Source organism: Rhamphochromis sp. 'chilingali' (assembly GCF_963969265.1).
Source record: "Rhamphochromis sp. 'chilingali' genome assembly, chromosome: 7".
NCBI lineage: Eukaryota > Metazoa > Chordata > Actinopteri > Cichliformes > Cichlidae > Rhamphochromis > Rhamphochromis sp. 'chilingali'.
This window is the reverse complement of record NC_137934.1, coordinates 17,277,097-17,301,888: the sequence shown is the minus strand read 5'-3', so window position 1 is coordinate 17,301,888 and position 24,792 is coordinate 17,277,097. Positions and strand designations below refer to the sequence as shown.

General features: G+C 40.6%; 1 protein-coding gene across 4 annotated transcripts in view; it reads left to right on the top strand.

Annotated features, from left to right (window-relative positions):
- Positions 1 to 24,684, top strand: part of ppfibp1a (PPFIA binding protein 1a) — a 32,006-nt gene extending 7,322 nt beyond the window's left edge. For all 4 annotated transcript variants that reach the window (XM_080887795.1, XM_080887794.1, XM_080887793.1 and 1 more), the window contains 24 exons: positions 2,755 to 2,834; positions 4,717 to 4,922; positions 8,192 to 8,272; positions 9,244 to 9,357; positions 9,491 to 9,601; positions 11,643 to 11,735; positions 14,240 to 14,357; positions 15,629 to 15,690; positions 15,770 to 15,836; positions 16,389 to 16,507; positions 16,721 to 16,794; positions 17,593 to 17,647; positions 17,934 to 18,087; positions 18,900 to 19,035; positions 19,116 to 19,238; positions 19,403 to 19,553; positions 21,473 to 21,581; positions 21,656 to 21,744; positions 21,887 to 22,009; positions 22,103 to 22,228; positions 23,009 to 23,197; positions 23,967 to 24,125; positions 24,216 to 24,281; positions 24,370 to 24,684. In XM_080887795.1, coding sequence (XP_080743921.1) covers positions 2,771 to 2,834; positions 4,717 to 4,922; positions 8,192 to 8,272; positions 9,244 to 9,357; positions 9,491 to 9,601; positions 11,643 to 11,735; positions 14,240 to 14,357; positions 15,629 to 15,690; positions 15,770 to 15,836; positions 16,389 to 16,507; positions 16,721 to 16,794; positions 17,593 to 17,647; positions 17,934 to 18,087; positions 18,900 to 19,035; positions 19,116 to 19,238; positions 19,403 to 19,553; positions 21,473 to 21,581; positions 21,656 to 21,744; positions 21,887 to 22,009; positions 22,103 to 22,228; positions 23,009 to 23,197; positions 23,967 to 24,125; positions 24,216 to 24,281; positions 24,370 to 24,462 — 2,682 coding nt within the window. In that variant the 5' untranslated portion in view covers positions 2,755 to 2,770 and the 3' untranslated portion in view covers positions 24,463 to 24,684. The remainder of the gene's footprint in view (positions 1 to 2,754; positions 2,835 to 4,716; positions 4,923 to 8,191; positions 8,273 to 9,243; positions 9,358 to 9,490; positions 9,602 to 11,642; positions 11,736 to 14,239; positions 14,358 to 15,628; positions 15,691 to 15,769; positions 15,837 to 16,388; positions 16,508 to 16,720; positions 16,795 to 17,592; positions 17,648 to 17,933; positions 18,088 to 18,899; positions 19,036 to 19,115; positions 19,239 to 19,402; positions 19,554 to 21,472; positions 21,582 to 21,655; positions 21,745 to 21,886; positions 22,010 to 22,102; positions 22,229 to 23,008; positions 23,198 to 23,966; positions 24,126 to 24,215; positions 24,282 to 24,369) is intronic.
- The last annotated feature ends 108 nt before the right edge of the window (positions 24,685 to 24,792 follow it).

Below are 24,792 nucleotides of genomic sequence, written 5' to 3'. Positions count from 1 at the left end.
TGGAAACTTTACAGTTTATATGGAAAGCAGGTTGTTATATCTTCAGATGCATGTGTCTGCATAACCAGGGTTCTGTTTAGATTCAAGCGTAATGATATGTTGATGTTGTACTACAAATACAGCACTTTGTATGACATTTTGGAACAAACCTACACCCACTTCTCTGCAGTTAAACCAGGCGCCAAAGCACTTAAGGCTCCTTGTTTTAACAGCAGACTGTAGCAAACCCAGCTCACATATTGAGGTCATTGGTCTTAATTAAGCCCTTAATGCCAATTTCTTAACCTACTGGGTATGACACTGTGACCCCACAGAGGGAGGAAATGAGGCAAAGCCACTAGTCCCCCCCCCCCCCCCCCCCTCCCTTTTTTACTATGCGATGTCTGAACAAGTGGGGTTACTGTTTTTATGTCGGACAGCTGGGCTCTCTGTGCCATATTGTTTACTGTTTCAGTTCCTCTAAATCAGATTTTGTTTGAAGCGATAAGTGGCCAGTGCAAGTAAAAGAGAGACATGTGATAAGTGTTTGAATCCACTGGTCATGGGTATATTGTCCAACTTTGTTATGGAAGTTTGAAATGCCGAGCATGCCGGAGCTACAAGGCCTGAGACCCCTGGGAGAATAGTGCCATTATTTTAGAGAGGAGCCTGGCCATGAGCGCTCGTGACTGCCCACTCGCCGGAAATAAGGGCTTCTGGATAATAAGTCCTGGAAATCACTTTGTTTTTTGTCTCTGAGGCAGCCAGTTTTTTTTTGTTTTTTTTTCTTTTCGTTTTTTTGTGTCGCCGACTGCAAGGGTAATTTGATGCAGCAGTCATTTGAAAAGGAAGAATGAGACCTTTTACTGTAACAAGATTAGTGATAACTTAATAATTTCTTTTTCAAGTGGAAATGTAAATGCATGCATACAGGCAGGCTTTCTGGTTCAAAACAGGCTATTGTGCATCAACAGTGCAATTTCCTTACCAGTAACTACAACAGGGACAAGGGTGGCATCAAAAATATATGTAAAGGACTCTTTAGGGAATTGCCTGATTCACCAGAAATGGCAGTTTACTGTTGTTGTCTTGCTTTTCTTTACTGGACATGTTAATTTTAGTTGTTTAGACGTGGCATGAACAGTTTGCAAATTTGTCTGCCTACTCTTAGGAAGTGGCTCTCCAGTCCTGTTTTGGATCAAAACATCCCTCCCACCAAGTTCCAGTGTTTTCACCACAGTAGACTTTGAGACCTGGCATTTTAGGGAATACTGACATTCTTGGTTGAAAACATGTCCAGCGTGTTACATCTGCTATATTTTAAAAACTGTTACTGGGTAACATTAGGAGTGATGGTTGCACAAGAAAAGGGCCAGTGTATGCCCATACTGTTTTTAATGCAATGTCAAACAAATGACACGACATATCATAATGTGGACTATTATATAAAAACGTATGGAATGCCTACAAATCCATATTTTATCCCAAATACAGCATTTTAAAACACTGGTTGTTTAAACTGAGGCATTTTACTCTTTCATGAAAAAAAAAAAATTCTCATTATCATTTGAATGCAGCAACATATTAAAACACAAAACTTGGGGCAGGGACAGCAAACGGCTGGAAGAGTAAGTAGTACTAAAGAGAAACAGCTGGAGGAACCTTTTGGCGCTAATTAAGTTAATTGGCAATGGGTCAGTAACATATTGTCTGTATAAAAAGAGCACTTGAGAGAATTGGGTCGAACTCACCTGCCTGCAGTCTAAATCTTTTACCGATTAACAACATTTAGCCATCCTTTTTTTTTTTTTTTTTTTTTTTTTTTTTGGGGGGGGAGGGGGACTTGCTTTGTAACCTCATTTTTAGCCATCAAAGTAGCCAAACAAATGCTAGACATTCATCCATACCCTTGTTAGCCTGATTCTGATTCTCACTTTAACTCTAAAACCAAGGTTACAAGTTTGCCAGTGTAATCACTTTTAATCATTTAGATTGTTTTTAAAAACAAACTGTTTCCAACAAAGATGACTTCAGATGTTTAATCTGTTCAGTCTTTGGTTTACTGTGACAAACCAGTCCTTCATTTAAAATTTCTTTTGGAAGAGTAGCTCTCAAGAGCTGGAGTTAAGTCTGCCCATCACACAATCACTTTTTGAACAAGCACAATTGCACACACATTCAATGAGTGTGTGCTTACACCTAAGCGTTTTTCTAAACACTGACATAAGGCCAACCCTGATGCTTTCAGGGAACATTTGTAAACTGTAGCTCCAGAAAATTTGTAACATTATCCAAATAAACACTGCACTAGTGTCATTAAATTTCTGAATTCTGTGAAGAGAAGCTGTCGGTGCTGTTGTCTTAGTGGCTGTTGATGATGTGATATGTGGTTTCATGTGGGCATGAAACACCATCTCATCACACGGTGTATTTAGAAGTTGTAGTTGAGTGCTGTTAAACATCTATTTAGCCAGATCCAGTTTGAATAGTTGCTTTGATGAAAAGTTGAAGAGCTTTTACGCAGTAATGGCAATACTTTTACCTCATGTGCAATACTCCAGCAGTTTGGGGGATGGCCACTTTTCAATCTTTTCTGTCTTACAACGATCAAAGTCTGTTTGTGAACTGATAACATAAAAAAGACTACTGCAGGCATAGCTGCAGACACCATATTTGGCAGTGATTTGATTTTGAAGTATATTTTAATGCCTTTTAGTTCCGGCCAAGATCCTTTATGGAGTTTCCCTTTTTTCTTATGCTTGTCTTCTCTTTCAGAACAATTGAACACAAGATGATGTCTGACGCTAGCGAGATGTTGGCAGCAGCCTTGGAGCAAATGGATGGGATCATAGCAGGTAACCACAGTGAACATTTGGACTCTAAGACCTGGGAATAGCACTTTTTCAAGTGGGCATGGTAAGCTATGAGGGTCTACTCACATCTGGAAATCATTAAATTGCAAATACAGAGTCTAGCGGACAATAACTTTACCACTTTTACCTGCAGTTTAATGTAATCCTTCTGAATATACATGAGTCTGAAATACAGCTAAAACCATGCTTTTAGTGGTCTGCCTCCACTGCATGAAGAATTAAAGTAAGTTTCCATTGTCCCTGCCGTGATGGAAACTAATGATTATTCAAGCTCTGTGAGTTTGGAATATAAACCTCTTGCTTGTGAGCTTTTGGCTGCACTCTGTATATTTGTGCTGCTGCAGATGAGCAGACCAGACTTCAGTTTTTGAGTCCCTACTTTTTCCACTGATGTGTGTAATTATAGCACTGACCTTTCCAATGGGAACGAGACGGCTGATCACATGATATCACCCCGTCCCCACTGTTTCCGCAGAAACCACAGGCATCATCAAGCCCTCATGCCCTGCTACTGTGGGGGAAGCCATGCTTGGTGGGAACATCATGCACTTGAAATCAGTTGGGATGCTGCCGCATTTGCTTCCAAATAAAATGCAGTTGCCACTTATGCAGAGATTTAATTGTCTTTGTTATCTTATATTTTGTCTGATGGACACCATACAAATATTGTTTGCTCAGTATGTTTGCATGATTGTGGTATTCTCGCCACGTCGGCATTAAAGTATCCACGAAAGTACCTAAAAGTTATTATGACGCTTTAATTTGCTGAAATGTTTACTTGAGTAGGAGGAAAATGGCTTCAGAGGGAAAACCATGTGAGCTATTTAAACGAACGTAATGGTCTTTGAGAATTTGATGGAAACCCCAATTAAAATGTTCTATGAAGGATGTGAAGAGCTGCAACTGTAACAGCTCTGAGCTGCAACAACCATTTTTAACTGTCATTAAAAATGGTGTCTCTGTGTTGGGGTTGTGCAGTTAATCAAATTTTAAATTCTGTTAAAATTTTGGCAAGATAAGAAGTTAATTGAGATGAAAAATGAATCATTTACTTAATTGTTTTCTAAAACTGCTCCTATGTTTGACCTTTTAGCACACTTCACGCCTCTAATTCACTCCGTGCCAGTCACCTCACTAAACTTTTTTTTTTCTTTTATCTTTTTTTTTTTTTTTTAAATAATTCAATTTCATGGAATTAATGAAAAGACAAGGATTTTTTTCTTGAACTTTAATAAATAATTTTTTTCCAAATCATATTCTTAATGACAAAATAATCGTTAGCATAATCGAATACCCCTGTTCTGTACATATGCTCTTGTGAAAATTCATTATAGACGTTTTGTTTAATCTTGTTACATCATAGAAAAAGAACTGATACATTAGAAATGTGCACAGCTGTGCAGCAGTTAATTTAAAGCAGTTAAAAGGAGCTTTAGTTTGTTTATGCACCACAAGTTAAATCTTATTTATATTCTTTTTACCGCTGACCTGGAGTTCTTGCCATTTAGTGAATGCAACAAAACGCAAAGTCCATAACTCATATTAAATAATATTTTGCACTGTACATACTGTAACAAAGATTATCAACCCCAAAACAAGCTATATAAATGCTGTAATCTAGTTTGATGTATTTGGTGTTTACAGACTGATATGTTGGTGACTGTTTAAAGGCATCAATGCAGTAACAAAGGCAATAGTAGTTTTTAATGATTGAAAAGAAAAAAAAATTGGAATATGCAGCTGTATGAAAGTATGAGTTCACAAGCTATTCATCATGATTCCACCACTCCTGCAGATCAAAGACAAATGTAGATTTCATAACAACCTCTATATGTATCTAAATCCTCCCCCTGCACTTCGCCAGGCTCCAAGGCCATGGACTACTCCAACGGGCTGTTTGACTGCCAGTCTCCCACATCGCCTTTCCTCGGTGGCCTTCGGGTCCTTCACTTGCTGGAGGATTTGCGGGCAGCCCTGGAGCTGATGGATAATGATGAGAGGGACAACCTGCGGTGTCAGATTCCTGATTCCACTGCAGAGGGTCTGGTGGAGTGGCTGCACGGACGAATGGTAAAAAGACCCCGTGTAGGGTTCTCTCTAGATTTCTTTGTCTGGTCTTTTAGGTTGAAGTGTGATCGAAAAGTGGCGTGAATTTCTAATGAAGACTTCTCCTTGCACACCTCTGGACCCCTGTCAGTGTGATTGCTGTTTTTAGTAGGGGTGCAACGATACACAAAATTCACGGTTCGGTTCGGTTCGATACTTTGGTGTCACGGTTCGATGTTTTTTCGATACAAAAAAAATGTTCATGCATTTTTAATTTGTCATTTATTAAAATTATAAATATATATTTTAACTCAAAAGTACAGTTTTTAAATTTAACCCTAACCCTTGTGCGTGTTTTTTATTTTGACAGCGAATGTGCACCTGCGGACCACTTATGTGCAGCCCTGGTTATTTAGCTCGTCATATTGCAGCCACAGAAATTCTTTTGTCCATGAAACCATAAAGCTGCACTTTCTTTTTGCCTTATAGTCTGATTTGTCATAACTTCTCCGTTTTGTGGTAAGCTTTTCTTTGGCTGTCACTTCTTCACCCTGACCTGTCTTATTTGGCTCAGCAGAACTAAAATATATATCTGTCTGTGAAGGTTCTCAGTCATCCAGGTCATCGTAGTGAAATATATATCCTGCCGCACTCACATAAGCTCAGCGATTCTCTGCGCGATCAACCTCTCACATGTTTAAGCTTGCTGCGGGAGATTTCACTTGTCATGTTTGCATAGTAAGCTACCAATTAATAAGACGATGTCAGAGGAATTGGTGCACAAATTATCATCACTCACAGATCAGTGCTGTCATTGCAAAGTGAAAGCAAAAAAACAAGCGCAAATTCAAACGCGATTTCAATATGTCACATATTGACAGTGGCTCACCGATGCCAATGACATAATTACCCAGCTACATTTCTGAAAGAATGCAAAAGCATTGACATATATTTTTCCTTCCTACAATAGCCCGACAGGCAGGGCAGAGATAGATTTTGGTAGCCCGACTGAAAAAAATCGCTAGCTCCGGGACGTCGGGCTAGCGATATTGCAAGCCCTGTATCTGATTGAGGAATCACTCATCTTTGGAAAAGAGAGTTTATTACAGAGAAATGTCTCTTTCCAAAATAAAAGCTATACTATCCGCTTCTTCTGGGCTATATTCTCAGCAGCATGAGGAGAATCATGTGCTAACGGCAGTCTAAATGACTCGGCTAAAGTTAGTAGCATCCTTGCTTGTTTTTTTTCTGCTTCCACTTGTCTTTGCACTAGGATGATGTCGGCGTAAATGTGCAGTCATATTCGTTGTGTTCCCACTAGTGCTTTCAGGTTAATCTCGTTGAAATGACCTTAACGCCACAACACGGCAAATCTCCGTTAACGAGCTACCGCCGATTGCCCCGTGCATGGGGCTAGACGGCCAACACGTTAACGAACTAACTGCGCTAACACACTAGTTCCCACCCATGTAATTGAGCATTGCATGGCACATCCAACATACTGTTTTACTTTAGTGCATGACTCGCTTACCTTCAGGGTCATACGTCACATGAAAACCAAAATAATTCCAAATGCCAGATCTGAATGAGGGTGGGGGAGGTCCATGTTGCAAGGAGAGCTTAACTTCTGTCTCGCTAGCTTGCCCTGCGCTCTTCCTTCTGACGACGCTGTCTGTGTTGAGCGCTCAGTGGATCTGCGTTCGACTACTCCGCCTAGGCTGCACTGTCGAGCCTAGGCGGAGTAGTCGAACGCAGATTCACTGAGCGCTCAACACAGACAGCGTCGTCAGAAGGAAAGTTGATAAAATAAATAAAAAACTTTGTATTGTTCGATACATATGCGTACCGAACCGAAAGCACTGTATCGAACGGTTCAATATCGATACGAATATCCCTAGTTTTTAGATCAGTGAGTGGACCCCTTGCTGCTCCATGAGGTTTATGAAGTTATGTCATAGATTGAGGTGATGGAAGCCGTATCTCTGTCAAAGATCAGAGGGCGTGACTCAGGTCAAAGGCATGCTTTATAATTTTATTTTATTTTTTTAACGTATAGAGTTCTGCTGTAAGTCTAAGGGAGGTCACTCCCTTTTTTGGCCACTACAATCTCTTGTTTGCTACAAGCCCTACTAGCCAGGTTTGTCTTCCTGTGACTTTGTCCTGATCTCTGAAGTTCCAGCTTGCGTCACTGGATATACAAGTGCTCAGATTAGGAGTTTTAAAAGATTGCATCCGTGCTGAAAGTGATCAAGAAGGAGTCTACTTTGATGTGGAAATGAGCTCAATTTAAACCCAGCCTTTTAGAGAGGTGGCATACATCTTTGGTCACGCCTTGCAGTTACATTTGGGAGTAATAAAGGTTATATATGCCCCTTGAAGAGACTTTTTCATCATCTGTCTCAATTGCATCTTAACCTGTTGAGGTCATTTTGAGTTTATTGCTTTCTTGTTGGATCCATTTGCTCCTAGTTTTGCATCAAATGCAGTTGATTCACCTGAGGATTACATGTCGATAAGTATGAGGAAATGAAAATCTGCTCTTCTTTTCTTGCTTTCCTGAGCAGAGAGAGTTGCTGCAAACCTAAAGGCCGTCGTTTGATATTTTTGATTTATTTATTTATTTTGTGTGCAGAAATGAGAAAAACCCGTCACTTTGTGCATGGTTCGTATCTTTGCACAGCGCAGATTTAGCCTGGGGTGAATTATCCTCTATGCTTTTCATCTCTTGATTGTGCTCCTTTGCCTTTACTGTGACTTTGTTTATACTAGAAGTAATGTTTTGACAGGGTGTGTGAATGATGGAGTTTCTATAGGAGCCTCCCTGCAAATAGTTTCCATCATAAAAACTCATGCTGACTCTGTGTGAGGCTCATGTTTTTCTTCCTTCGCTCCCTCGTCTCTCCATTTGTGATATTTGAGAAAAAGTTTGCTTTTCATTCAATTCTGAAATCACTTTCATGTGAGAACACTGATGACCGTCACATTTTCCTGAAAGTCTTTAAACACGTATCAATTCATTCCTTCAAGGGAAAACCATGTGACTGTGAGTTATGTTTATACAAGAAAACAGTGTGTAGTTTATCCATTAGGATATCCATGTAGCTCAGAGCTGTGTATTTTAGTTTGCTTTTCCCAGGCAGATCTACATTTCAACATAATTTATATACCATCTCTCGATTTTATGAGCTCTTATATTTCAAGAAACATTAACTTAAAGCCTTATTTATCTTGCATTGCAAATGCAGCTGTTTGCTCAAACAATACAGATCCCCTTGTATCATCTCTTATTTCAGACCAACGTCCACAGCTCCGAAGCAGTCGCCCAAGAGCGTCTGTCACGACTTGAGAGTGACAAAGAGTGTCTCATTCTTCAGGTGCGTGAGCAAAGCTCTCTGTCACGGCTGCAAAACAGCCGAGCAATTTGTCTTGAATGTGCAATTAAGTGTTATTGTGGCTATTAGCACTTGTGTTATTAGTGGGATCAAAGGCACGCTTTCAGTTCTTTTTGTAAGCTTGCAGCATGTTGCCAAAATTAAACAATAGATTTGGAAGAAATCTGGTGGAAGGGAACAAATTATTATTTCTCCATTCTTATTTTAAGCCACAGTGTCGCTGCATGTGCACTAAAAATTGCTTCTTTTATGAATTCATGTGCTCGGTTCTGTTAGTACAGGCCCAAATATGTCTATTTTTTCCTCCAATAGTTGTAACCTTTATTTTAACTGTTAGGCAAATCTGTGCAGGCATTTGAGACTGTTTACATAAAATACACTTTGTGGCAACTACATTAATGCTAGAGGAGGTCTCAAATAAAATGACACTGTGTCTTTGAGGGATGTTCATAGAACAAAATCAAGATTGAATATGTGACATGAATGTTCAACAGGCTACTTTGGCAGAAAGTGTTAAATTGAAAACGCCTTAATCAAGTGCTCATGATTGTGACTCACTTGAAATCCATCCATGGATAATATTTGATATTAGAGCTGATTACATTTCAGAGCTTTTTCTTGGCCAGACAGATAGTTATGAGTCAAAGAAGTTGCCAAGTTCATTAAACAAATAGTTTTCTTTTGTTTTTTTGTGTGATTTATCAGTTAGTAGTCAGATTTGGTTACCTTTTAGACAGAGCCAGCTGTTCCTCCCCCAATTTCCAGCCTCGGTGTTGAGCGAAACTCTCTGCCTGCTGGATGTAGTTACATATTTTCCACACAGAGACACATGAGAATAGTGTTGACCACCACACTGACTCTCTGCAAGAAAGTACATAAGCATATTCCCCCAAAATGTCAAACTAATGTCTCTGTGCTTTAAAGGTCATAAAACATGTTTCACTATTGTCTAGGTAAGCGTTTTAACAGACCAGGTGGAGGTGCAAGGTGAAAAGATTCGAGATCTAGACAGCTGTCTTGAGCAACATCACGAGAAACTCAATGCTACTGAGCAGCTTCTTCAGCAGGTAAGGGCTCTTTCTATACTTGCATTGAATGCCAGTTAACGGTGGTTTGAGATAGCCGAGACCACCCATTTTGAAACTTTCTTCTTTCCTGGTAATAGTGCAGACTTTACTGCATGTGAATGTTGCTCCACAGGAGCTTTTGAACCGGACAGCACTGGAGACCCAGAAGCTGGAGCTTATGACCGAGGTGTCCAGCCTGAAGCTGAAGCTATCTACTGTGGAGAGAGATCACAGAGGCAATGAGGTAGAGCACCTTCCTCGAAATGTAGGCTGTAAAAAGAAGCACGCATTCTAATTGTCAGATGCACCTGCACCTCGTCTAATGTGCCGTGCGACTCTGAATCCTGGCAGCCACCGACTTATTGTTTTAAAGTCACAAAGGTCGGCCTCACTCGGCTGGACTGAGATCTGTCATGTGGTGCAACGTGAACTTCTTTAAGGGTTACAGAAGATATTTAAACAGTCCTTGTGCTCCAGCAGCTGTTTCCTGCCAAAATAACCCCCACCCACCCATACTCCCTTTCTCCACTCTCACAGGCTAAAAAGCTTTCCATACACTGTTCTCGGAAGCTGGGATATATTATGTGTACTTTCCACGCAGTAAAAGGATATAAATTTTTTCCCCCCGTTTTTGGTGCCGTTTAGCTTTAAATGAAAACCCTGATTGGCCGTCTTGTCTGTCCTAGTTTTCATGACCTTATAATGTTACCTTGAGCAGCTTTTTGACACATTCAAAATCTCACTTCATATTATCAAACCAAACAAACCTATTCTTTCTAACGAGAAAAGTTTGTGTCAAGCATTATGATGATTTGATTAAAACATATCTAAAGGGGAACTCCTTTTCTTTTTCTTTGGGCTCCGTAACACCAGGCGAGTGTAAATGATTAGTAAAAATTTAGATTTATATTGATATATTCTGTAACACTATTAGTCAGTATTTGCTGGGCCTATTTTCCTTATAAATATCCAGAATCAAAATGAGTCCAGTTAATTTTCTGTGCACTCCTTTTGTTACAGTGTAAACTGCAACCAATAGCAGCTAATTCTTTCAGACGCTATATGCCAAGAATAACAGAACAGTACAGCAACACATACTCCAAACAAGTGCTGAGAGTGTGCAAACCTCCCCCAAGAAAATTCACTGTCTGGGCAGTTTCTGCTTTTAAGGCAATGGTATTGTATTTTGTATATATTCATTTGAGCCTACTTTAAGAAGTTTGTAGTACAGTAAAAATCAGACAAGGGTAGCATGACAGATGTTTGCTTTGACTACACTAACATTATGCAGCAGCAGGTAATGTATAATGTGTATTAGTGTGCAGTTTGAGAAGAAGACCTTCAATTCATTCAAACTTCAAGCTAACATGTTTACAAACAGAATGATGACACGTATGCGCGCAAATGCTACCAAAACCAATAACCTTCTTGTACATCAACATGATGAAAATGCTAAAACAATAGCCACACAAAATGTAGAATATCTTACCGTTTGAAGTTGTGACACAAATACAGAAATCACTATATTTGTATGTTCTTCTCTCTCACCCTGCTGTTCATCGCATCCACTTTAAATTTGGGAGGTGCATTGGTGGAGACTTGAAGAAGTGCAGCAGCGTGTTTCGGTTTGTCAGTTTCAGGTCTTTCAAAGGAAGTTCATGACATTAATGGATTCCTTAAGTTTAACAGTCACAGACAAGTACCAAATCTTGTTTAGGGGGCATCTGTAAATTGTGGGTACAACAAAATAAACTTGGTTCTACTTGGTCCGAACAGGCTTTGCGCTGTTATACTTTTCATGATATTAGCTGAGTGAGACGGTTTTAAAGTCACATTTTCTCTGAAATCCCAAACCCTGTTCTCAATACAAATGAAGATGATATAAACAAGAAGTAATCAAATATTTTCTGTGTACCAACAACAGTCCTCCTTGAAGAATGGTTTACAATCACAAAAAAAGTAAATACCCATTGCATTTAAAGTCAGTTTCCCAGGCCTCCTACACTGTTGCTGATTGGGATAAAAGGAGTTTCACATTAATTAACCGTGACCCTTCCCTTAAGTCTAGGATTTGTCTCCATGTGTAGACTGAGCTCCTCATATTCCCTCCTGAGAGACATCAGTCTGAAAATAATGTTGATGCCTTTGGCAAGAATGTTCCTTCTGCTGAAGAAGGGGAGAAAAAAAAAACAGACATCTCTCCCACGCACAGTCTCCACGAAGCTCTCCAGTTCAGGTTTGTATCAGAGTTTAGCGGTTAATGGGAGTTCTGTTTTCCTCCCCAGGGCTTGTACCAGGAAGTGACGGACCTGCGGTTCAGGGTTACTGATATAGAGAATCAAAGAGTGCAGTGTGAGAAGAAACTCAAAGCTACCAAAGTGAGTGTCTGTAGTTCACATCCAGTCAGCAAACGGCTTTGTAATTGACCATAACCATAATCTGAATATGTTTTAATCTTTTGAAATGCATCATTACATGTTTAAATCCTTCTGATTTTCCCCGTGACATTTTTCTCTGTTTATTCTTCTTTTCCACCCCTCTATTTGGCTTCCGCTTTTTATTTCTTCTGTTATGTTAACATCTTACTGCAACATGTTAATCTGTCAAGCGTCCAAAGTGGAACACTGGTCGGTTCACTGGACTTGAGGTGAAGGTTTAATCTCCAGCCCCCCCCCCCCTTTTTTTTCTTTTTTCTCCTTTCTGGCCCTTAAGATCCTCTAAGCCTGCTCTCCTCCTTCACTGCTGCGCACTGATTTCCTGACTTTCACCACACTTGCTGTAAGTGCTCCCACCAGTACTAAAATCCTGTATTAACTTTTTGTTCTATCCCCACTGGGATAGGTTAATTGGATAACCCAAATTGTCACTAGGTGTGAATGTGTGAATGGAAGTGAGTGCGAATGGTTGTCTGTCCCTGTATGTTGGCCCTGCGACAGACTGGCGACCTGTCCCGGGTGTACCCCGCCTCTCGCCCTATGACAGCTGGGATAGGCTCCAGCGCCCCCCGCGACCCTGAAAAAGGATAAGCGGAAGCGAATGGATGGATGGATGGAACTTTTTGTTCTCTACACCTGTAGAGCAAAATAATGTTGACCGAAGCATTGCTAATCAGCAAGTGTTGTTTTTTGTTTTGTTTTTTTTCTTTTGAGTAGGAGGGTGGTATTTCTCCATTTATAAATCTGCACATCTTGTAAATTTTCTATATTAAAGTAGTTGAGTTTTTAATTAGTAGTTTTTGTGTGAGATACTAGTCTGCATGCTGACTGTTATGCAATTTGTTGATTAGCTTGAGTTTGCGCTGAATCACATCACTTGTGCCACAGTGTGTTTGCAGTGTTTTGGTAACGCAGCTCTCCACTTATTCTACATATAACATTTAGTTTACCTGAGCATGTGAATTTGGACACGTTTCTATGGAGAAACGTCAGTTTCATTTATTTTGCAGGTATTTAGTTGTCGTTTTTCAAATCATTGAACTTATGTAAATATTCATCTGATAGAGGCAATAGTTGAAAAACAAGACGGTCTCAAGTCATATGACATTAATTTGTACACGTATTTTCAAGGGGCTTCATTAGTACTTTAGTCTAGTCTATACATAGACTGTAGATAAAGGGTGGACTTGCCGCTCTGACCTCACTCAACGGGTCAGTAAGCTACGGTTTTTGAAGACCAAGGTCAGCAACCTGACTGACCTTGTTTTTGGAAGCCAGATGGGAGCCCACTTGGATGAGAACATTAGGTTTAAGGTAATCGGCTAAATGCAAATTTCTGGTGCAGTCGTTGTCTCTGCAGAGTTATTTGCCTGCGCAAAGAGATTTGCAAACTATCTACACACGCTTTGTGCAGTCCTCAAATAACCCAGTAGTATGTAGCTTCATGTGGATGATGCTGTATATCAGCGGTCTCCAACCTTTTTTGCGCCACGGACCGGTTTATGCCCGACAATGTTTTCATGGACCGGCCTTTAAGGTGTCACGGATAAATACAACAAAATAAAACTAGTACCGGTACGGGGGAAAAAAAGGTTTATTCATAACACACGTGAAAAGACCCAGGAAAACCGAGTAAACGATAACAAAATAACGCTGAAAACCGATTAAAAACCCTGAAAACTATACATTTCACACCTGAGCCTCAACTCTCGTGGCCCGGTACCAAACGACTCACGGACCGGTACCGGTCCGAGGCCCGGGGGTTGGGGACCACTGCTGTATATGGTAAGTCACAGCGCAGTTCACCACAAACGGGACAACCTTAAAACAGTCTCCCGCTAAGGTAAAAAAGCATACAGAATAAAGTGGCTGCAGAGAAAACTTTACTTGTTTAACATTCTTCTTCTACAGCTCCTCGTATGTTATAGCTTTTCTTTTCTTTGTGGCTGGCAAGACCAACAGTAGCACAAGCAAGAGTAGGCCATGGATTATGTATTTGTGACACTGCCCCCTGGTGATGGGAAACGGATACAGCATGTAGACGATGATCTGTGAAGCTATCTGTAGGGTGTGCACAGGACCAATGCAGAGGCGCTATATTTTCTAAAGACTAGTTAGACAATAATCTTGCTAACCAATCTAGCAGCGATTCGTATTGTTGGAAGCGATGTTATGCAGACAGCCAGTGGCACCCACCTGTTAATCAAAGTGAATGCACTCCTAATAACTCTATAGCAAGCTAAATCACATTTTAATTGCATGCAGCTCTCAGGCATCATTTTTGAAACAATTTGTTGCTTAAGAGTCACCCTAAAGTTGCTGTGCCTCTGATAATTTAACTTAAGCATACCTTTCTTTCCAGATTGTTTAATGCATTAGATGCTTTTCTCTGCTTCCTAGTATTAAATGCTGCAGATAAATTATGGCTTTGTCAACCCTCATTATAGGAGGAGCTGCAGCTTCTGCAGAGGCAGCTGGAGGAGCGAGAGTTGGAGCTGCAGAAGTTGAAGGATGAGGGCAGACTGAAGGTGGAGAGCCACAACAGAGCTGAGGGGGCAGAAAGAGGTGGGAGCTGTTTTTAATAACTGTCATGTTCTATTTCATGCACTTCAGTTCCAAAATTGGCTTGAGGATTAGAAAAATAGACATTTTCCATTCCAGCAACACTATATCCACCTTCCGAAGCCTTACCAGACAAATATCACACAGCTTTTGTCTGGATTTCTCCATTTCTTCTTTTTTTTTAAGTATCTTACATTTCACAGACAGTCTGAGGTAATTTGAACCTGATTTTAGTTTTTTAACTCCCTGTCTGTCCGTCTGTATGATCCATACCAAACACATCACTATCTTACTCCTTCCACCCCCACAATTGACCTTATCTTATCCACTCTGATGGAGGAATGTTGTGCTTCTGTCATGCTGGCCTGCCTGTAAACATGTTCTGTGCAGTAAAATCTAAAGACAGGAAGGCTTTTGTTTTGTCTTCAGCCATCTCAGCATAGAGGCACAACAAATCCATCAGAAGTTAGAAATGAAGCAGACTAAAACAATAAATGAGGAACTCGGTTAACGTGCAATTGGGAAACTTGCAGAGAGTAAATGTGCATGCTGCTGACTTCGCTGGCACAAGATTCGAGGCGAAGGTGATTTGATGAGCAACAGGCTTTTCTTAAGTTGAGACATTTAAGTGGAGTAAATGATGCTCACACACAGAGCTTGAACTCTTCAGAACAGTAGGACAAAGAGTGAAGACGCCAGAGTTTCACCCTAAAAAGTTATTAATGGTGTTTTAAATTGTTTGTTTGCCCAGCACAGGCTAGAAGTCTCACATACTGTAATTTTAAGTGGTGCCTCTGGCCAGCCCAACATTTGCCCTCCAAACCAAATCTGACACAACCTCGCCCGAGGGAATAATCCTGCTCTTCAGCTGCTAGATCTGCCTGTTTTGCTGTTCTTTATGTCTGTGGGTCAGCAGCCGCACTACGCTGGTGTGGCTGCTGGTGGTGAAGAATGCAAGAAATTATACAACATATCAGCCTGTGCACATTTTTTAGGAGTTCATTAGGTTTGGATTACGTTATCAAGTGGCTGGGGGGGGGCACATTTAATTGTGTGGTGTTGCTTGAAAAAACAGACACAGACCCTGTGTTAATCTGTAGCGATAACTAAATCAAGAGATCATTGCAAGCTGAAACAAGAGCCCTTCTGACCAGTACGCTGTGCCCCAGTGGCTTCGTTATTTCTGGTTTCTGTTGGCTGCTTTCAGAGCCCGCAGGAGCTGATGTTTAAATGTTCACAAGTATAAAGCATCTTTTTTCTTCTCCTTTCTCCAGATACTGAAATGTTGAAGATGAAGAGGGTTTTAGAGTCGCTGACGTCAGAGAACGATGAGAAGGTAGTGTGCAGTGCGTCAGCAGCAGCTTTAACTCACTTCGAGTCATCATTGCAATGACATAATGTGTGTCTGTCTCCAGGAACGAAGGATTAAAGAGCTGGAGGAGTCCCTTAAAAAGTGCAAAAAGGTGCAGGAGCTGGTCAGAGGTCAGAAAATCTAACCTCGTAAATTTCAAATTTACTCACATTGATATTTACAGTTTTGTTGTTAAAACTACTTCTGCACTGAGTCAAAGCTGGATTTAAAACATATTTTTAGCTCCTTTTGGTTCTTAAAGTGTTCAAAATAAACATGTAAAACACCTAATTCTCCATTTTAAGAGAGACAGTTTTTGACCCCCAAAACCTGCTGGCGATAGAAAAAGGCATCTTCTCTTTTGAATAATAATTGCTAAAAAACTCTGGTGTACTTCACAAAGCTTCCTTTCGGTTTCTATCCATGATTATTTTCATAGAGCTGCAGGACTTTGTGTTGCCGTTAAAAATACATTTTCTCTCACTGTCAAAGTATGTGTAACTCAAGTGCAAAATACACCCCAAAACCGCCCGTTTGACTGTCAAAAGCCCTGTTTTCTTGTACTTTTATCCACAATGTTGGAATGCTTTTAACACTGCCAATGAACTTTGAAAAGGTAAGACTGATGTTGGTGGGTTTGTGCTTTATGGTGTCCCCGCTGACTGCCCTCACTGCTCTCTCAGAGAAGCTGAATGAAGATGACTACCACGATATCCCAGATGATCCCTCGGTCTCTGCAGCCATGGAGGTTGATCAGGTCACTGTGGAGTTGGAGGGGGAGGCAGGAAGGGGCTTGGGCGAGGTAAACACAACCTCTATCAAAACAGTTCTGACACAGGATGAACCCCAGACTGTGGACTTCCTTTATAAAAACTCAGTTTTGGCCTCCCACTCTGAAATTGTTTCTGCCAGGAATTCAGAGCTTTGGTTCTTGCTGTTCTGTTTGTTGATGTCGGTGCATGCTCTGCTTTAGGAAAGTGTTTTTGCTTCATTATGCTTTTATCTGTTGTCTCAGTCTGTTCCATGCATAGCGGTGCTCTCTGAAATGAACGAACTGGACAGAGAGCGACAGCTTCAGGCAGCCGGAAGGTAAAACTCAAGCTTCCACATGTGATTGCTGTAATTAAAAGACATCGTTCTTTTTCTGCTTTATTTAGTTTCACGGGTCAAATGAAGTAATTTACATTTTGTGCACAAATATCAGTCTACTTCTAGGTGATGTCTGGGAACTTTAACCTTTCTCTAATCAGCGAAACATCAGCTTGAATAAATTTAGATTGTCTAAAGGTGGTGTGTTGGCGATGCTGTTTGCTTTTAGGGACGCAGCATCAAAGTGTAAAAGTTAAGTGTTTGCTGTTGTCGCTGAAATTATTCAGTCGTTTGAGTTAATTTCTTTCATCCCTGCGTTAGACCTCGGTGTGATTAGACTTTTGAGGTTAGTAAAGGTTATTATGGCTGTGTTGGGAATCTGAGGCTACACAGGTTTCCCTACCAGTAACAAGAATAAAGGTGAAATTTGTACTGCACAGCATTAACAACAGGACTGAGTAGAGTCGAAGATTTGTGCCGACATAAGGGACCGATGTGAAAACGCCTGTGTGGGTGTACTTTGAGTGAGCAAAGGCTTTAAGCAGAACAATTTTTAGGTACATCGCATTTAAATGACTCTGTGAAACAATTGCTGCTAATTGCTGGTTAGCAGAATAGTAATTTAATGCATTGTACTGCACAAATTTCATTTTTTCCCTTCTTTTGGTTGATTTTTTTTTAACACTTTAATTTTAATTATGTAATATTACTTCTACTTGATGTTAAGAACATTTCTAGATTATTAAACCATTTTTTAGCCTGTGCTTGAGGCCTGAATTCTCATTGTTGTGATTTCAGTACCTTAGACATCCCAGAACCAAGCAGCTCAGCTGGAACCAGCAGCACTGATCAAGTAAGACAAGGCTATCTCTGATGTGCTCTGGCTGATTATACTGTTATACTTATTATTTCTATAATAATATATTCTATTGTTATATCAAAAATACTCATTACTATTTCTTTTTTTTTTAACATTTTGTACTAAGTAGTAGAGTAGATCCTCCTTGTTATGAATGATTAGGACCAGTCACAGGGTCCTCTGTGTAAGCTTGTCCTCCTCTGACACCTAGTGGTGCTTTTTTCCTGTGATTTGTGCTTTAATGCTTCTGTCTCTACATGTTTTTTTCCCCTTCTCATAGGGCCTAAATAAAACAGGACGTAGTTCTTCTTCTCCAACTAAAGGAAACGCCACAAGCGAGGGGAATTTTGGTACCAAGAAAGCCCGCGCTTCATTTGGCCGGGGCTTCTTCAAACTACGTGGAGGCAAGCAGACGGGCAGCGCCCCGAACCTCGGTGAGCTTTGCCATCTTGTAGAAGGCATTTGATTTTTTTTTCCCCTGTATTTGTTTATGTGTGTGTTTTTATTTTATTACTTATGTTCATGTTTCCTTCATGGCTCTGTAAATTGTGAAGATCGCAACCGGAGTGCCAGTGCACCTGTGTTAGGTACAGTGAAGCAGTGGCTTTTTGGCCTGCAGCATGGCAGCTGTGGGTGAGACAGCTGGATGCACTGAAGCCAGCACTGACACGACAATGTAAACATTTATCTTACATGAATCCTTGTCATGCTGGTCTTTCATAGAAACACTCTCCTGAAAAATGAGTGTTTCCCAACTTTTTTGTTGCTGTTGTTCATGACATCTTATGTTTATGAGTTTATAAATATAATTGTTTTCTCTTTCACTGTTTCAATATTTATATCTCAAAGATCTGAAGAGATAAAACCAGACTGAGTTGCAAGAAAAGTTGGAAACCACTAAAGGCTATTCTTTATTGGGATTTCTTTTTTTCTTCTCTCAACCATTTGCTTGCAGCTTACTCTGACGTGTTTCTATCAAAGTTATCACAAAAATATCCAGTTGTCTTTTATCCACGACATTAAACCATCTGCAATTATGCCGTTTTTAGTGTTTTTCCAGGTTACATTTCTTTTGCATTACTACTTTGTAAATGAGTAGATGTTTGCATGTGTGATGCTTCTCCAGTTTGTGTTGATTTCGTCCTGTTTGAATCCAGAGATCTCTGGAATCTCTGTGCTCATGGTGGTGGGTCATCCATGCTTGCTCCAGCTTGTATAGTCTCACATGTGTAATTGACTTTCACAGCTGAGACGGCGCACAAAGGCACAGAGCACCTCGACTTGGCCGGTGCTCCTCCACGGAAATCCCACGATAAATCGCCTCCAACGTCCTCGCCCGAAACCAAAAAGAAGTCCAAAGGGTTCAAGAGATTCTTTGGCAGGTAAAACTCAGCGACGCGTCGTCGGTGTTTGAGCTGGAGGAAATGTATCTTTGATCATTTCTAACGTAATTGCGATGCAGGTTAAAGAGGAGCCACTCTACCTCCTTCAACCTTGACGATGCAGCCGAGATGGAGTTCAGAAGGGGTGGAGTCAGAGCTACAGCCGGCCCCAGACTCGGCTGGTCACGCGACACCAAACAAATGTAGGCGTTCAAAAACCATTTTAGAACATCTTAATTATAAAATAAGTAAACCGTTATTGTATTAATTATTAACTGCTGCATATAAGGGCAAAACTACAAAGTGTTTTTCCCATTTGAGGGTTTTAAGAATGCTGTTTACTGATGTTCGTCCTCTCTCCTCTCAGTGCTGTTGATCTTCCTTTCTCACGGTGGAGCAAAGAGGAAGTTTGTGCGTGGCTTCATGAGCAGGGCCTCGGGTTTTATGTCACGCAGGGTCAGAGCTGGATCAAATCAGGACAAACATTACTGCAAGCATCACACCATGACTTAGAGAAGGTAACGGTGACAGCAGTAGAAACATGTTGTCTATGTATACCAGAGGTGGGACCAAGTCATTGTTTTGCAAGTCTCAAGTAAGTCTCAAGTCTTTATCCTCAAGTCAAGTCTCAAGTAATGTCAGGCAAGTCAGAGTCGAGTCTCAAGTCACTGGTGTAAAAGTTCGAGTAAAGTCACAAGTCTGAAATTTTGAATTTCAAGTCCTTTCGAGTCTTTAAAAAAAAAAAAAAAAAGAAAACAACGAAAAAATAATGTTGCAGTTATGCTAAATGTAAATATTAGACCATGTAATTTTTAATTCTGTGTTTTTCTCAACACATGACAAAATAGTGAACTTAGAAAATATACACAAATTGTGAAATTGCACCTCTTTAAAATGCAGCTCAATTAAACCTAGCTCCAAGAATAATTTTCACCGACAGTTCTGAGATAAGCTGCATGTTATTCTTGGATGCGGTTGTAGGACCGGCTTTAAAATCGCATGACAAAAATATCATACACATTAAAAAAAACTGCATCACCAACGTAGCCTGGACAACATTTGCTAGTTAGATGAAGTCAGCTATCTCATCGTAGCATATTTATATGCATATTTATAATTATACGGTTCTTGGAGTGAGTGCACACACTCATGAAGTTTAGTAACTTCAGGTCACTGCAACAAGCCCAGGTACAGTTTACCGCCGGATGGGTGCAGGACCTTGAAATGCACCGTGTAGAACGAAAGACCATCGTACGTATCATAAGTTTACCAGTCTCACAAATCGTCGTCATAAATACACATTCGTTAACCGTTTATTAATATAACCTTTGAGCTCAACGGTAATTAATTAGTAGTGGAAATAATTTCTGGTACGCGTTACAGAAATGTAGCAGTGACAATAATACTGTATGCTGTAATCGTACTGGGCAATTAGTGATACAAAACAACTGTTTTATCCTGTGAATAAAAGTATGTTTTTGTCAATGTACCATAATAACAGAAGCGAAACGCAATATTGTGTCAGGACAATTCACTATTTATGCACAATAAATAAAGGAGCATAGCGCGACAATTTCTGTTCAGCGTCAGACTTGCTTGTAACCTATATCACCAATTATGTTATGAAAATGACGCATTAACTACAACAGAAGACTGACCTTCGTGTAAATGCTTGGAGCAGACTAACCTGTGAGCTGGAGTGTTCTGGGACGTTATATTTGGTCTTTGAATGGCTGCGATCCAGGCCACCCGTCGCCTCTTTGTTACTTCGGAAACATGGCTCGAACAATTTCTCTTCAACGACGTAATCCGATAACAACCGATCTCTTTACCCGTCGGCTTCCCGTGGCTGTCATGTGACCGGCTATTGCAGTTAATAATACAACAGCTTCTTGCCATTTTTGTGTTTCTTTTTATCGCTGTGTGACTGATTTCAATTGAAAGCCTGCGTGCGCTAGTACTTCTTGCCACGAGTTCCCAGAATCCTTTGCGGTTTTACCCCTGAATGACGTCACATTTTCAATCTCTATATAATATGTATGTTAAATTTTATATTTGGGGTGAAATATCAAGTCTTTTCAAGTAAACCGGTTCAAGTCCAATTCAAGTCCCAGGTCATTGGTGTAAAAGTCCAAGTCAAGTCACAAGTCTTACAACATTTTTTCAAGTCAAGTTTAAAGTCATAAAATTAATGACTTGAGTCTGACTCGAGTCCAAGTCATGTGACTCGAGTCCACACCTCTGATGTATACATCTTCATATCTTCTTTTTTTATCTTTATACTTTTAGTGCTTATAAACCTATATATATATATATATATATATATATTTTAAAGAATAAATGAAGAAACAAGTCTAATTATGCCACTTCATGTGAATTACACGATTTGCTAAGTTTCTACTAAAACAGGCAGAATAAACGTCACACTATGTTTCAGGAGCTGGGCGTGAAGCACCCTCTGCACAGGAAGAAGCTGCAGCTGGCCCTGCAGGCTGTCGGATCAGAAGAAGATCTGAAGGGCAAACTAGACCACAACTGGGTGACGAGTGAGTGTCGTCGTCTCACGGCCTGCACGTATCATCTCCATTAGCTTTGATTCAAACAGGCTGTTTGTTTTCAGGATGGCTGGATGACATCGGTCTCCCGCAGTACAAAAGTCACTTTGATGAGGCTCGAATTGATGGACGCACGCTGCACTACATGACAGTGGTGAGCTCCGTCAGAGCTTTTAGATTTACTCTTATTAGAAAGTTCAAAAATAGCTGTTCTTTAATATTCTTTCTGATTTTTGTGTGAATAAGTCATTCGACAGGTGACGTGTGTAGGTGGTAACTCTTTGTTGTTATCCCAGGAGGACCTGCTGTCTCTGAAGGTTGGCAGTGTTCTCCATCACCTCAGCATCAAGAGGGCCATCCAGGTCCTCCGCCTCAACTCTTACGACCCCAACTGTCTCAGACGCCGTCCCTCTGATGAGGTATCACGCAGAAGTCCCAACCCAACCTTCTCTTTTGCTTTAAACCCGTCATTTTTAAAATTTAATTATTAATTTCTTTCCCTCGTCGTCCAGAGCAACGTCACACCAGCAGAGATCTCGCAGTGGACCAACCACAGAGTGATGGAGTGGCTCCGCTCCGTGGACCTGGCGGAATATGCCCCCAACCTGAGGGGGAGTGGTGTTCACGGAGGGCTGATGGTGAGCATTATATACACAAAAATAAACACAGGAGACAGAATAAACTGTGGAAACTGCAAATTAGAGGTCACGAAATGTGTAACAGAGGCTGTAAAGAGCTGAAAAAGCAGTGCCTTCATCAGGTTTGAATAAGCTGTTCCACCTAAGATCATTTTTCCTCAAGTCACTGGTGCTGCATATTTCTTTTATATAATCACACTAAATGGAGCCTGCTTTGGTGCTCAGTGTGCAGAAAATGCATTCAAAGAAACTTGGCAGCCGTTATTAAAAGGTTACTGGGGAAAAGAACCCACAAACCTAAATATGAGCAGTTTCATGCAGGAACTATTTTCTTTCTAGTATCTAAGAACCGACAAACTAAAAGGAAACGCTTACAGCTCAGCTGAGAGGGATGTCATAAATGTTTAGATGCCTTCAGTCTCATTAGTTTGTGCATTTCATCGCAGGAGAATTGATTCTTTCTTGTGATATACTTTGCATAACTGCATCGGAAAATAATTCCTATACAAGACTACTCAAAGCAAAGGGAAAGACTTCACGACTGGGACATAATTGAGGTGAACTGTCTTTAAAGCAACTGCAATCATTTACATGTCAGGCTGTCTGTTTATTACTTCACTAGCAAAGAGCACACGGTGAACTGCCTACATTTCTGACTTTAAGCTTCTGTCTTTTAACAAATAATAATGATTAAGTCCCCTCTGCTGCTCTGCGTCATTCATACATACATTTTTATTTTTTTGACCTTGCACCGCGATGTTTCATCTGCCTGTTCTGAAGGTGTTGGAGCCTCGATTCAATGTGGAAGCTCTCGCCCTTCTGCTCAACATTCCTCCCAACAAAACCCTGCTGAGACGCCACCTGGCCACCCATTTCCACCTGCTCATTGGCTCCGAAGCGCAGCGGCTCAAACAGGACTGTCTGGAAAACCCAGACTACATTGTCCTCACAGCAACGGCCAAGGTCAAGGTAACTGCACGCTGTTTCACAACAAACCCTCCCTGCTACAGAGAGGAACTTATCATTATTGCAGACTCTAAACAGATCAGCGGTACCAAAACTGGCAAACCAAAAGTAAAAAAGTAAACCTAGCAAAAAAAAAAAGCCTCTCAATTCTTACAGATCTGAACTTCTGTGTTTTTTCACCTCTTTGGACAGCAGGCTGTATTTAAAGCATGGATGGTGAAACTGAAGCTATTCCACACTTAGTAGCCTCTTGTCAATCATAGAGTAGCCACGCCCTAAAGCATAACATGCTTTGTCTTTTTTATGTTCATATAAGATGTGAAACTTGCAATTAAGAGCATGATCATAAATCAAATAAGCAGTACTTTCATTTTCCCAGAGTCTCTTTTATATTAATCTCCTGCATACGGTCGGCAAACCTTTTAAAAGAGAAGCATCTAAATGAGAAAGTAAATAAGCTCTGTTCCCATAAATATCAAAGCGTTAAGCCCAGTAGAGTTTCCCAACACTAATAATACTTTTAAATAAAGTAGCTGTTTCTCAGGACATGAATGAGCTTGTCTGCTACTTGGAAGGTCGGCAGTTCAATCCCCAGCTCCTCTAGCCTGAAGTATACTTGGGCAAGATGCTGAACCCTGAGTTCTCCCTGATGCATTTATTGGAGTGTGAATGTTAAATGTGATGTGTGGGTGAATGAGGCTTGTAGTAAATACAGCAAACGCTCATGTTACGAGCTGGCCATCTGCTAATTGTGTCCTTTATCCTCCTTCAGCCGAGGCGCTTGTCGTTTGGAGGTTTTGGCACTCTGAGGAAGAAACGTCAGGACGACGGTGAGGAGTACGTGTGCCCCATGAATGTGGAAATGCCAAAAAACAGCAGCTTCCAGACTAGCGCCCAGATCTACGAGGATAACCTTGAGCACCTGGAACAGGTACACACTTTCCCAGTTACACTTATTTGTAACACAATAAATTAGTTTTGTTTTTAAGTGAATTTAAGTTGATTCTGTCACTTTTCACAGATGGAGGACTCTGAAGGAACCGTCAGACAGATAGGAGCCTTTTCTGAGGGAATCAACAATCTGACGGTGAGAAGCTGACCTGCTCCGGTGTGATCACACAGAACACGCTGTCCATCGACTACACTGAACGCTTTTCTGTGCTCCTGTGTTTCAGAGCATGCTGAAGGATGACGTGTTTTTCCGGGAAGTGTCGGCGTGCCCTCCAGAGTATGATCCCTCAGAAATGCACAGTAACTCAAACATCTGATATCAGAGCTCCGCAAGCTTCATGGAAAAAGAACGAACTGTGCAAACTTCATCCTGTGGTCTATCTCTCTCTACCGCTGATCAGCTTTTGTAAGAGAACATGTCAGACTAACAATATTTCCATCTTTCACATGTACACATCTATATTTATTGAAGCTGTCCAAAATGTAACATGTGAACTGAAAATGCAAAGTGTTCTCAAATTAACATACCTCTTTATGAATTTTGTCACTCATGCCTTTGTTTTTCAGTATTCGGTGATTTTAAACTTTGTGTGTTTCAGCCCGTATTTGAAAGGGCTTGTCTTCAGTTGTGTTCACTGATTCTGTTT